This window comes from Rousettus aegyptiacus, unplaced genomic scaffold (assembly GCF_014176215.1).
Source record: "Rousettus aegyptiacus isolate mRouAeg1 unplaced genomic scaffold, mRouAeg1.p scaffold_m13_p_17, whole genome shotgun sequence".
Lineage (NCBI taxonomy): Eukaryota > Metazoa > Chordata > Mammalia > Chiroptera > Pteropodidae > Rousettus > Rousettus aegyptiacus.
The window spans coordinates 11,340,184-11,353,451 of NW_023416292.1; the positions used below are offsets into that span (position 1 = coordinate 11,340,184).

Genomic DNA, 13,268 nt, shown 5'->3' on the forward strand with positions numbered 1-13,268 from the left:
CAATGAACCTTAGAATAAAGAGGAAGAAAAACACGTAGAATAGTGGAGGGAATGAAAAGGCAGCATGAAGAAAGACTAGAAAGAACATCCCAAATTATGGGAGACTCCTTTGTAAGATGGTGGTTTTGCTGAACTCCAGAAACAGTCCACGTGCAGTCAGGCAAGTTTGGAAGAGGATATTTCTCACTGGCCTTTAATTTTACTGATCATATCTTTCTCTACGACTCTACCTCCCTTAAATTTTTTAAAATAAAGGGAAGTGAAAAACCTTTCCATAGCAAAAAGAGCCCTATATCAGATATTAAGTAATCTGAATCAAAAAAAAGTTCAGATTGCTGCCAAGAGAGGCAGTTGGGCTACCTAACAAGAGGCCTCATAGGATAGTACCAGTTGGGTGAGCAGCGCAGGGTCGGTACTCCGTCTTACAAGAAATAAGATTTGTGACCATGAAAGAGTAAAGAAATGAGTCCTCTAGACAGTGCTTTCTTTATAAGTAGTTAACATGGGGCATCAAATTGTAAGTAGCTTGGGAATGTGGATAGTTCAGAATAAGGAAAGTTAATTATGCAATTTGAAGGGTCTAAGCCATCGTGATAAAATATCCAGAAAGAAAATTGTCACAATAGAGCTTTATTTGATATTAGGTCTCAAAATCAAGTCCAAGAGCACTCTCCCCTAAATAGTATTTAGATAGATATAGACAGTCGGTCTATGTGGCTCTCTTTTTTTTGTTATTCCTTTGTATTGCTGATCAGTCCTCCCTGCTGATGAAAACGGTCTTCCTTCAGTTATACAGATTGGTGCTTATGGTTTTCAAAGTAACTGTCCAAATCTCTGTCCCGTTTTGTGTTGATTTTCAAGGCTTACCTTATGAGAGAAATAGAATTTGTCTCATTTTCAAATTTCTCCCAATTCTTTTCCCTCCCTCTCCATTGAATCAGTGTTTTAAAAAATCCAATAAAATTGGTACTATAGTATGTAACAAAATATATAACCACTGTTGCTACAAGTCTGAGGTAAGACAAACTAGGATGGGAATAAAACTGTCGAGAAGTACTTTTGTAAATAATGGAACGACCAGGAATTAATAAAGATTAGGAGAGAGTACAAAATACTTTAGAAACACAATACAAGTAATATAGTTAGCAAAAATTCTAATTTTGGAGTTTCTACATTATAATTATTTTTAAATTGTCAAAAGGGAATGTGTTCTGACTTGAGCAAACCTGGACTAGATTTATCCTACTTCTCCACGTTTTTCCTCAAAGATCTATTTTAAATTTACGTCTACATGCCATCCCTCCATCCCCCAACCTTGAGTTTATCGTTAACTAGCATATCTTTTTTGAATAAACAGGTAATTTGTTTCACTGATAAATGCACGGTAAAAGATACATACCTGCCCTATTAAAAGACCAGAAACAAAAGCCTTTCCTTGGAGATCGACGTTTAAAAGATACTGGCCAACATTCTCTTCTACAATGTAGGTTCTTCCCATTATTGAGAACGAATTCAATCTCCTAAAGAAAAAAAATATATATATAGTATTTTTAGAGAAAAGAAATACAACTTGCAATGTTTTCCTTAGGGGGGAAGTATAGAGAGAGAAGTGCTACTAACCCAGTATTACCCCATGCCTTGCAGCAATTGCTTATTCAGTAGGGTATTGTAACTTGCAAAGTTAAAATGGAGCTCAAAATTCTCAACACAGTGCTGCAGCAAATGACTTCCAATCAACCAGAGTTGACATGAGAGATGAAACTTATTTCCAAACCTGGGATAAAGGAAAGGACACTAAATTGGTAGCCAACATACCCAATTTCTTACTACTCCTCCATTCTCTTAGATAAGCTATTGCTGAGTCTTGGTATGTTCATTTCTAACAGGAAAAATGATCACTTCTGATTTGCTCACTGGAAGGCCGACACAATCGAAGTCATTTACTCGATAAGCATACTGTGAAGAACTACTACTTGCTGGAAATTGTACCAGGTGGTATGGTACAAAGATGAAAAATACTTGACCACTGCCACTGAGTAACTCATAGTACAACAAAAGCTGTGAAAGTAAACAGCAATGCGATAATAACAAACAGTTGCATATTTTCTACTGAAACAAAGAAATGTAACTTGCCCAAGTGGCAAAGGCGAGATTTAAACTCAAGCAGTCTGGCTCTAGAATCCATGCCCTTAGCAAAGAATCATAACCGTTCTTTCTATTAAACCATTACTAAGGGCAACTCCTGTTCTGCTCTCTTCAGTTTGTGAATGAAAATATGTGTATTCCTCTTACTGGCTTATGCTCCTTTGATTTTATTTTCTGCGAAGATGCTGAATAAAAGATCTAGGTAACAATGAATAATGATCTCAAGTTCACATTCAGTGTGGGAGACAAACATGTAAAGAGATGATATTTTTAAAAGCTATAGAATAGACACAGGAGCCTGTAGGAACACAGCTGCAGCATTTTGAATAGAAATAATAGTCATTTGAGTTCTGTAAAATTTCAATCTTAGTACAACGAAGTCAAGGCAACTATAGATGTAGTAGAGGAACATATCTGACACCAGTAAACTGCCACTCACAGTGATTTTGCATCACTCTAAAACTAAAGCCCAGGAATTAGTTCCAATTTGACATGGCCTAATGGATGCTGTTTTTTCAAAGAGCATGTTCGGTTTTGTCTCAAAACGCATCACATTTTTCCTACCTCTTTTCCATGCAAGTAAGTTGGTTTTGACATCATTTTTGTTTAGGTTAAGTCTAGAACTGTTTAAATCATTAATGCCTCTAGAAACGGCTTTCCACTTTCAGTAGAGACTTAAAATATGCATTTCTGCTTATTAAACTTTCGTATGGCTATTTCCCTACTTTCCTTTTAGCCTAATAATTCCTAATTCTTGCAAGGAATAACAGTGCCAGTGACTCTAGAATTATTATACATAACTTTCTAATGTCATTTCTTCCAAGGTGTCACCTGCTAGCCATGCTAACACAAGATTCTGAATGCAATAAAATGATAGAAACCTATTGGGTTATAAAATCTGGTTGAACATCAAATGATTTTTTTTAGTGTTCCTTCAAAACTTTCAAATGTTGCCAACCACACTTTACAAAGGACACTGCTAAAAAGGTTGCTCTTGCCTTATACAGTTCAATTTTTCCTGAAACATGTGTCAGCAGAAGCTTTGAAAGTTATCCAAGCATTGTGACTTATGACAACTCAACCTCCCTGGATTCTGCCTAGTTTACAAAATTAAGAATTAGCATGCCTGAGAGCCTATCTAATTTTGGGATTCTTTGAGTTCAAGTGCAGAATATCTCCATTTTCCAAATAGTAGATCAATAATATGATATTGTGGGCCCAGGATAGTACAGTGCTCCCCATACCAGCAGTCTGAAAATGCTAATATAAAATATTTTGGGAAAAATCAACAATAAGCTCTTTACTGATACAAAAGTCTGGCACTGTGGGAACTGCGGAATGAACATTATTAATGCTTTATTTTCGATAAATAACAATAAATTATCTTAGAAGTAATCAAACATGAAACAATCTACAGATTCAGCTTAGAAGTCACAAAAGTAGATCTGGAAACAAGTAGTTCTCTTATGGTGACAATGAGAAGTGGTTTTAAAGAATGCATTTAAAATTTTGTTACAACAGTTTTGCAATTTTAAAAATGTAAATATAAGGTAACATCTTCTGCAATGTTACCATAAAACATAAAAACAAAGGTTACAAATGCCTAGCTTCCTTAAATCTTCCTGAAAAATGAACCGGGTTCTTAAATTCCTGTTGGATCGCTGCTACTCACTGCTCATCGCGCCACCAACAATAAAACAAAATTTAAAAAGGCATCTAAATTGCCGTTTCAAAAAAGGTGAATCTGTCATAACTGGATTTGAGTGTGTTGTACCGGAGTGCCTATCCATATGTTTCTGACACTCTGTTCCTTTCTTTCTTCGTTGAAAAGGAAGCCCTCTTGTTCCCAAGTGCACACATATACAACCCTCACGCACACGAATTACACCCGTAGGCTAAAACTCACCTGTGCTAAGAATGTGCACGCGTGGCGGGCAAATCTGTCGCACTGTCAGTCGGACTGAGAAAGGAGTTTAAGTTGCAAATACGAGCCTCCGGGGGCCAGATGCTCCTCTAGTCCCAAATCCACAGCCAATGAATTCATCAGAAAGCGACGACTTCCCACACCTCACTTCCCACTCCAAACCCAGGGTCTCCCGAGCCGGCTGGCGCAGATTGATGACGCGTGCAGCCCCCCTGCCTTCACTGCAGTGCCTCGGCCAAAGCGACTGCGGTCGCCACCCCGCCCCCTTCCGGGCACCACTGAGAGCGTGGCGGTAGCCCGGCGCCTGCCGTCCGGCCCTGCCGGGACCGATGCCCTCTAGTGGCTCAGTCTCTAGAAGCCGCCAAAGAGGACGACCCATGGCATCCCGAAGCTTTGACGGTAAGGACACCCTGCTCTTCGGGAAGGGACGTGGGTTGATGAGTACTATGTGGCGCCACCTCGCGGACAGTGGTCTCGCGGCCGGGGAAGGAGAGCCGGGGGGCGGGGAAAAATGAGGAAGCCGAACGGGCAACGCGGAATAGAGCTCCTGGGAGGGGTTGAGAAAAAAAAACTACGTTTCCCAGAGGCCTGCGAGGCTTGAAGCAAGTGGAAAGGGGAGCCGGGAATCCAAAAATGCCACCGGGTCAGAGGTCGCCTCTGAACTCGCTTTCCCAGCGTGCACAGCTTCCAGCGGCTGCGCGCGCATTCGGGCGCGGGGGCTGTGGCGCTTCAGGTGCCTCCGCTAACGCGGGACTCGATTTCCCAGGGTCCCGCCGCGGGAGTCTCCGGCGGGCAGGCGCGCGCGAGCCACCGATCGAGGTGGCAGAGGCGGCCGCCCAGGCTTCTGGGTCCTCCTGGTCTTCGTCTTTCTTCTCCGTTTCTGCTCCGTCGGCCGCTGCCGCTGCGATCTCTAGCCCAGCAGACATGGCGGCGGTGTTGCAGCAAGTCCTGGAGCGGACAGAGCTGAACAAGCTGCCGAAGTCTGTCCAGAACAAACTTGAGAAGTTCCTGGCAGACCAGCAGTCCGAGATCGATGGCCTGAAGGGGCGGCACGAGAAATTTAAGGTGGAGAGCGGTGAGTACGATGCTCTTCCCGCCCCTAATTCTAGGCCTAACTCCGTAGCTATGGCTGGTTTTAGCCTCTTGCAAGCTTGCATTATGTCTACGACTTCACCCGTAGCATCGCTTCTCCGGCCCCGTGGACACCCTAGACCTTTTCTTACCTGCTCCTTTCATAGTTCGATACAAAGAGCCCTTTTTTTATTTTTAATCTAAATCTACATTTAGGTCCTTTTTGTTTGTAATTAGGGGAGTATCATAGAGGGACACAACGTTGTTAAGAAATTATGGAGATTTGGGTCTGTTTACAGCAGACTAGAGAGAGTCTGCACCCCGTCTTTGCAAGCTTAGAGTACCCTGTTTGTATGTTGCGCGTAAAATGATGGTATTTTTGCCCTATTTTCTAGTCACCTGCATTCAAAGGCCTTCGTCTAATTGACTGCTTCGTGCACTTGTTTTGTGTGTCGCTCTGGGCCGCTCACAAGCTAGATGTTCGCAGAAATGAGTAGGTGCATAAGACAGGGTTGGAAACAAAGTGAACTTGTAGTAAATAAGTTTACTATATTGGACTTACCTCTAAAAGTTGGAGTTTTATAGAAAATATGTTAAGGTCTACTTATAAATACCTGCAGTAGACCATCAAATAAGAAATTTACCCACCATAGTAACTTGAATATCCTCGTAAAAAAGATTAAGAACGTAGTAATTACCATTAATAAAATACAAACTTTCTGTTGTGTGTCTTGGTTTACCAGGTGTTTGGGGGAATTGGTACTGCGTTTTGATAAATTTATTGAAAATTCTGAATAAGTTTTTACTTTAAAAATGTAATTACCAAACAGAATTGATGTTGAAAATTATCAGAATCCCAAAACTTAGTATAACACACAGCATTCTATTCATGAACTGACAATAAATAGTGAGTGACTTCTATGTGCCTGATACTGTGCCGGTTGGTGCGTACTCAGTCTCTTCCTGTGGGAAGTTAACACATTTATTTTTACATATATTTTAACAAGCCTTCTAAAGCAAACTAATTTTTAATCTAAGTAAGTTTGTCTCCATTTAATACATTCTTTTGTCTACTGTATGCAAAGAAGCCTACTGATGCGTGGGGAAATACTGAGATAAATAAGACATTTTACCTGCCTTGAAAAAGTTCATAATCTTGTGGGATAGACAGACAAGTGGTTTGTGAAATCCCCTTTAAGGTCTTATTTTCTTTTGTCATAGGCATGAAAGTCATTTGGAAATATTAAGGCATATTCATTCTCGATGTATTTACCTTTACTCATATCTCTTATTTGGAGTTCAGTTCCAATACTGATCTTAAATTTTAAAATTAAGCTTATTAAAAATAAGCAGTATCAGAATTGTGTGTACATCTGTGTTTGATTTTAATTTTTTCTCTGCTCATTTGTAGAACAACAGTACTTCGAGATAGAGAAGAGGCTGTCCCACAGTCAGGAGAGACTTGTGAATGAAACTAGAGAGTGCCAAAGCTTGCGGCTTGAGCTAGAGAAGCTCAGTAAGTATTAATTACATCTTTATAATATTTGTGGAGTGTTGAAATCTTCAGACACTCCTTTGGAAACATTTACTTACTGTATATAAAGTTCTGATTAAGTGTCATTGTTTTTGCTTATAGTGACATTCTGTTTTTCATTTGGTGGTAAAGACTTCCTAAGAACACAGGTCTTAATGGGCAGGAGGCCTGGGTTCTAATTCTCTGTGCTGTTAAGAGCTCTTTTGCCATATATAAATTTAACTGCGTTAATGTTCATAAAATGGCTGGAACCACATATCTATCCACTACACAGTTGTACTGACCATATATATTTTTGAAAGTATTATGCACCGAAAAGGTAAAGAGAGTGACTTAATTTTTGTTATTGAAAAAGTAAAACCTAATAGTTCCATTATACTTACATCTTAAATCCCTGTGCTATAATTTTTATAAATATTTGTGAATCCGAGTATTTCCTACTTAAGGCCTAGTTTTTATGAAAGATGAGTAATTTCCTTCTTCATTAGTCTTCTTACATCATTGAGTCCTAGAAGGTACACAAGATTTTATTAAGGTCCTGACATTTCTTAGGAGGAGGATGTGTATTATGTGCTCTGTTGACAGTAGAAAAAAGCAAATGTCAGGAAAGACCTCTATAGAGGAGAGGCATAAAGATATAGCTAGATTTTAATTTGATTGGAAACTCAGAAAGCTAATAAGAAGAGTGGTTAATACTTCAACCCTCTTTCTTAAGCAGGTTCATGCCCTTTGACTATTTGGGTCATAACTTCAGTTAATTTTGGCAGAGCTCATCTCTAAAACATGATATACATATGATGGTATGGTATGGATACATGTGTAATGAGGACATAAATATTTGTAGAGTAGCTAGATCAAGTTGAGCTATATGTAGTTTTGCCTTGGTATAATAAAAAGCTCTGTAGAGTAGTGATGCTAAAGAATTTCAGAAAAATGACTGATTATAGCTACTTGTATGAGAGCTAGAGGGAAAGATGGGGATAAACCTAAAAAGACATCTGAAGTATACAATTACGTTTGTATTTTTTCATTTTATTCTGGATCTGTAAGTTTGAAAAACAATAACAGCAAAATGGAAAATTTAGACTAATTTAGGAGGGTTTTTGTGTTTAATAAGTCAATTGTTTACGTAGAATTTGAGATGAAATAGTAGTAACATATTTGTTCATTAAATTGCTGGCACATAATATAGATGAGTTTTAATGGAAGAAAGCTTCAAAAACTACACTCTTTTCTAATCTGCATGTGTTCAGAAGAGCACCGAATAAGGGGATAGCCCATTATAAGTGGACATTGTGTGACTGATAATTTAGTAAAAAAAAAAAGCACACTTTTTTCCTTCCATTTTATAGATTTATCTTTAGAGTGATAAATAAGCTGAATTACAATTATAGTATACATTGTCATGATTTACTCTGTATGTTTTATGTAGCTTAAGTGTTATTATTTATTCTCGATTTTTTTTTTAACTCAATTTTATTATTTGTAAATATAATTCATTGGGGTTTTTTTATGATTTACTTGGAAAGTGTCTTAGGAAAATAAGGAAATTGATAATGACCTATGCTTTTGCCTATGAAGGTTGGAGAAAGGATAGCATATTTAAAATTTTGGTCTAGAAGTACAGTAAATTTGGGATGTATTTATGAATTTGGAATGCGATTTACAGCTCACCTTTTGTGATACTCAGTTTCTTAATTTTAAAATGTGTATAGGTGGCAATTTGATAAAAACTGTCATTGCAAGTTTTAAGCTTATGTGTGTGTGATCATAAAATTTATTTTATCCAGGCAATCAGCTAAAGACAGTAACTGAGAAAAACAAAGAACTTGAATTTGCTCAGGATCGCAGTATTTCCATTCAGGTAAATGTTATTTCTATGAATAAAGCTAATTGTAAACATAATACTTGAGGATGTTTTCTATTATTTTGCTTGTTAGTCAATGGGAAGATGAAACAGATGTTCTGTTAGGAGAAGCTGCTAACAAAAACATGTATACATAAATTTCTTAATTGCCTCTTCATATGTTTTATTAATAGATTGGACATTTATTCATTAGAATGTATAGACACTTGATATTAAAAACAGTAACATTTAGCTGTGAAGCTCTTAAGTTGTGTGTGTGTGGTTTTAAATCCTTACTTTAAGTAAAGTGTCATAGAACTGTTGGTAGAATAGATGTTCATAGATTCATCTATCCACCCACTTATCCACTTACCTACCCACTTTCCATCTTTGCTTTCTCTTAGAAATTGTCTACCTAATGCTTACTGTTGCCCAGGCATTATTTCAGGTGTTGTGATACAGTTGGTGATACCGGTGAATCCACATTGCAAATCATTACCTTAGAGTAGTGATATGAATAACAGATTGACTGTGATTTCAAGGATTGTTGACCAATTTAATAAAGTGATCACACCCAGTGATTCTTTAATTAGATAAAACTTTAGACTTCTTTCCATTGCTCTTTTAAAATTTGCATTTGATTTGAGATTGAAGGCTACTTCATATATCAAAGATACTTAGAATGGCAGAGTAACAGAATTGATCTAGTGATAATTCGAAGTTCTCTACAGAAAAACTAAAATGAAAATAAACCATTAAAGTTCTTTTCAATAAAAAATAGGACTTTATATCTTGAATACATGAGCACTTTCTAAGGATAAGAAAAAGCATTCAAGGGTGAAATGGCAAAGGAATGTAAAAAAAAGAGGGGAAGCTGCACAAGTGGCTAATGGCAATCCGAAATGTTACTCTACTTGTGAGCAGAAAAATTCACCCAAAACAACAGCAGTGTAATTATTTTTCCCTTTCCCGTATTAACATCGATCTCTTTCTCGTCTTCTTCTTCCTTTTTTTATTTTTTTAAAAAAGCATGTCAGTTGCCATTGTCTTGCTGCAAAGCATTTTGATTAAAATATATTAAGGGTTTTAAATAATTCTAGTTGTAGGGATGTTTCTTGAGAAATAATTTGAACCAAGGTGTAAATGTAACGACGGCAAAAAATTAGAAGTAAATTAAATGTCCTACAAAGGCACATTTACATAATAGGACAGTTGCAAGTGATAAAAAGTAATACAGGAAGTTTTCTCGTAAGTCTGGGAAATATAAATTTTAAAAACCCAAAATATGAACAGAAATGTTGAGCATATAGATAAACTTTTATACTTTATATTGTATAAGTTATAAGAGAAAGAAAACCAACCATTTTTAAACCACAGCTGATGTTAACAAAAGTGACAATTCCATGTTCAAGTTCCTAATATTGGTTGGTCCACTTGATTTTCTTATTTAAATGTATTTATGCTTACTCCTTTATATGACAGAGCCAGTTTACAAGGACGAAGGAAGAGTTAGAAGCTGAGAAAAGAGACTTGATTAGAACCAATGAGAGGCTATCTCAAGAACTTGAATATTTAACAGGTATGAAGAGCTCCATCTCACTTTTCTTTTCTACCAGTGTTAGGAATTAATCCACAGTCTATTTTTATTGATGTTTCTTTATCATTGCTCAGAATAGACTTCAGAGTGATAGCCTATATTTCTCCCACTCAGTTATCTTTAGATTTTTATCAAGGATTTAAAGAAGTGTCTAGATAAGTATACAAATGAAAAATATTTCAAAGAAGTAGTAATTCCAACAACAGTTTACATGCAAAGATACTGTAGTATTATTTATAATAGCATGTTGGAAGCAGTTTAAAAGTTCATTTACAGAGGCTAAACTCTATCATTTGTTACACCCTTGCTGGTTAAGCTATCCATTAACATTCAGTGTAAGAACCGAAGAGGAGAGCCCATATTTAAAAACAGCCTAAAGGAGTTAGGAGGCAGGAATGTAAGATACATAAACAATATAGTATAGAATGCACTTGACATATTCAGGTGAATGTGACTCTTAAACATTTTAATGGTATCAGGTTTCCTTTGGTTACTCTTTATAAGAGTTCTGAAAATTTTTATTTTTATTAAAGGAAGAATTTTCAAATATTTACTGTTGCTACGCAGAAACATTTAATTAGGGAACTATACTTTTCCAGTCTCAGAAAAGAGGTTACTTCAAAGTATATGTTAATGATGTTGATCGCCTGTTAGGTGTAAAATTAAAAGAATTTTTGTTGCAAGGAACATGAAAAGAAAGCATGTATATTATATGACTGTTTCGAGTGGGTTTTTTATGTATTGTTGCTTTTTTAACTGAAATTTTAATAGACCTTTGGTTTTATATCAGGAAGATTACTGTTATTTTTGTATATTTAGCTCAAGATATGTTTAAAATAAAATAATCAGTATAATTTATATGTTTGGTTGGGCGTAGGAATGTGGCTTTTTTATCATCTATTCCTTAAAATTAAATTTGCAATTAAGTATGGCAGGAACAAATTAAAATAGAGCAGTTAAGAACTACATACTTTGTATTAAACATTTATATTTTTAGAGATTGCATTTTTGATGCATTTTAGTTCCCCTGAGATGTAATTAGTCATTATTTTCAAATTCTCTTCTGACCTTTCTAGAGGATGTTAAACGTCTAAATGAAAAACTTAAAGAAAGTAATGCAACAAAGGGCGATCTTCAGTTAAAATTGGATGAACTTCAAGCTTCTGATGTTTCTGTTAAGGCAAGTAAATAATTCTTAATGTACAAAATACAGTTTTGCTTAAAACGCACCTAAATTAAAATTTTAAATATAGATAAGATATCTTATGGTTAACAATTAAAAGCTGTATTTTTTTCCTTGATCTCAGGGAATTAAGCATTATGATGATTTTAGTTGAACTGTTTTGCTTGTATTTCTTATTTAATTGTGTTTTCTGTAAGAATCCTTGCCGATAACTTATTTCTATTGTAAAATTCTACTTAACTGTAGACAAAATGTTTTGGATAACTATATATTATCTTTCACAATAAGTGTTATTTTTTTGGATTTCTTTAGTATCGAGAAAAACGCTTGGAGCAAGAAAAGGAATTGTTACATAATCAGAATACATGGCTGAATACAGAGTTGAAAACCAAAACTGATGAACTTCTGGCTCTTGGCAGAGAGAAAGGAAATGAGATTCTAGAGCTTAAATGTAATCTTGAAAACAAAAAAGAGGAGGTATACGTTAATAAATTTGTATCTTCATATTGGTTACGACTTATATTTGTGTGCCAGTTTATTAAAAATGTATTCAGTGTTCTACTAAAGTAAATGTAAAGTTAGTGGTCAAACGTGGAGGACACAACCTGTAAACATGTGGCCTTGGAAATTAACCAATTTTTTTATTTAAAGAACTTCAGATATTTTTATGATGAATTTTGATGCTACTACCGTCTTATGGTGTATCTTTACAAAGACGCATTTAAGAAGGGGTTAAGTTTTATGAACTAAATCCAAACCTTTTGTGAGCTATTTTTCATTTTCTTAAATATACATATTTTTTTGTAAAATGTTTTTTTGGGTATGAGATATTATTTTGCTTTTATTTGGCAGGTAAGCTTTGTATCAAATTAATATCAGTTAATATAACATTCTCCCGCAACCTAATTCAGCTTTTTGTTTCTAGGTCTCTAGAATGGAAGAACAGATGAATGGGTTGAAAACGTCAAATGAGAATCTTCAAAAGCATGTAGAGGATCTGCTGACAAAACTGAAAGAGGTGTAGTGACCATTTTAAAAATGTCTCTTTTGTAAAAAATACATTAAAGCACTTATGAAGCTATTCTTTTATAAAATTATTTCATGGCACCATAAAATAGAACACTTTCTTATGATATAGCTAGAATTGGATATGAGAATAACATGCTATATTGAAAGTAAAAATGAGTATGGTTAATTTTAATGTTTAAGTATTCCTCTTTAAGGTAAAAATATTAATATTTTATCTTTAGAGTAATTTATCTTTATCATGAAAACTCATTTTAATTTTGATGTTTAATTTTATCTCTTTATTATACAAAACGATTTTTTTATTTTGGCATTTGATAAACATTCTAAATTCAGTTCAAATGACACTGCTATAATTGTTTTTTTTTTTTCTTTTTCAGGCTAAGGAACAACAGGCCAGTATGGAAGAGAAATTCCACAATGAATTAAATGCTCACATAAAACTTTCTAACCTATACAAGGTAGATACCCTACCCACCATTTTAGTGTCCTAATGTTACATTACTGGATATTTGGTAACTTTTTAAAATTAAATTTTAGAGTGCTGCTGATGACTCAGAGGCAAAAAGCAATGAACTGACCCGAGCAGTGGATGAACTACACAAACTTTTGAAAGAAGCTGGAGAAGGTAACTTTTCTATTATGAGAAGGTTATTTTGTTTTTAGATAGAAGGTGCTTTTTTTTTTTTTTTTACCTTTATGTAGCCTGTTGGATTTAGATGTCAGATTAATTTTATTAGGGATAAACTCTGGTATAGAAGAAAGATCCTTGGATTACGTAATTTGAAATTATATTTTCAGCAAATACTATATTTAAAAATATAGATAACTATTGTTTTCCTATTTTTTTCAGCTAATAAGCTTATGTATATTCTGATTTCTAATAGAAAAATTTTCTGCCATTTTTAAAACATGGACTTTCATAAAGTATATGTGGGTTTA

General features: G+C 35.3%; 2 protein-coding genes across 9 annotated transcripts in view; one reads left to right on the forward strand and one right to left on the reverse strand.

The window, feature by feature from the left end:
- The window catches only part of ODR4 (odr-4 GPCR localization factor homolog), a 44,654-nt gene extending 40,325 nt beyond the window's left edge, over positions 1-4,329 (reverse strand). Inside the window, exons 1-3 of one of the 5 annotated variants that reach the window (XM_036234512.1) lie at positions 4,052-4,327; positions 1,621-1,774; positions 1,400-1,520 (exon numbers count right to left, since the gene is read on the reverse strand). In XM_036234512.1, the coding sequence (XP_036090405.1) occupies positions 1,400-1,498 (99 nt within the window). In that variant the 5' untranslated portion in view covers positions 1,499-1,520; positions 1,621-1,774; positions 4,052-4,327. Of the gene's footprint in view, positions 1-1,399; positions 1,521-1,620; positions 1,775-4,051 lie in introns of all 5 variants that reach the window. The other 4 variants (XR_004955132.1, XM_036234513.1, XM_036234511.1 and 1 more) reach the window with 4 other exon arrangements.
- The window catches only part of TPR (translocated promoter region, nuclear basket protein), a 55,993-nt gene continuing 47,024 nt past the window's right edge, over positions 4,300-13,268 (forward strand). For 3 of the 4 annotated variants that reach the window (XM_016166451.2, XM_016166452.2, XM_016166454.2), the window contains exons 1-9: positions 4,769-5,144; positions 6,552-6,656; positions 8,465-8,538; positions 10,003-10,099; positions 11,194-11,297; positions 11,613-11,777; positions 12,226-12,318; positions 12,707-12,787; positions 12,867-12,954. In XM_016166451.2, the coding sequence (XP_016021937.2) occupies positions 4,994-5,144; positions 6,552-6,656; positions 8,465-8,538; positions 10,003-10,099; positions 11,194-11,297; positions 11,613-11,777; positions 12,226-12,318; positions 12,707-12,787; positions 12,867-12,954 (958 nt within the window). In that variant the 5' untranslated portion in view covers positions 4,769-4,993. Of the gene's footprint in view, positions 4,469-4,768; positions 5,145-6,551; positions 6,657-8,464; positions 8,539-10,002; positions 10,100-11,193; positions 11,298-11,612; positions 11,778-12,225; positions 12,319-12,706; positions 12,788-12,866; positions 12,955-13,268 lie in introns of those variants that run through there. The other variant, XM_016166453.2, reaches the window with a different exon arrangement.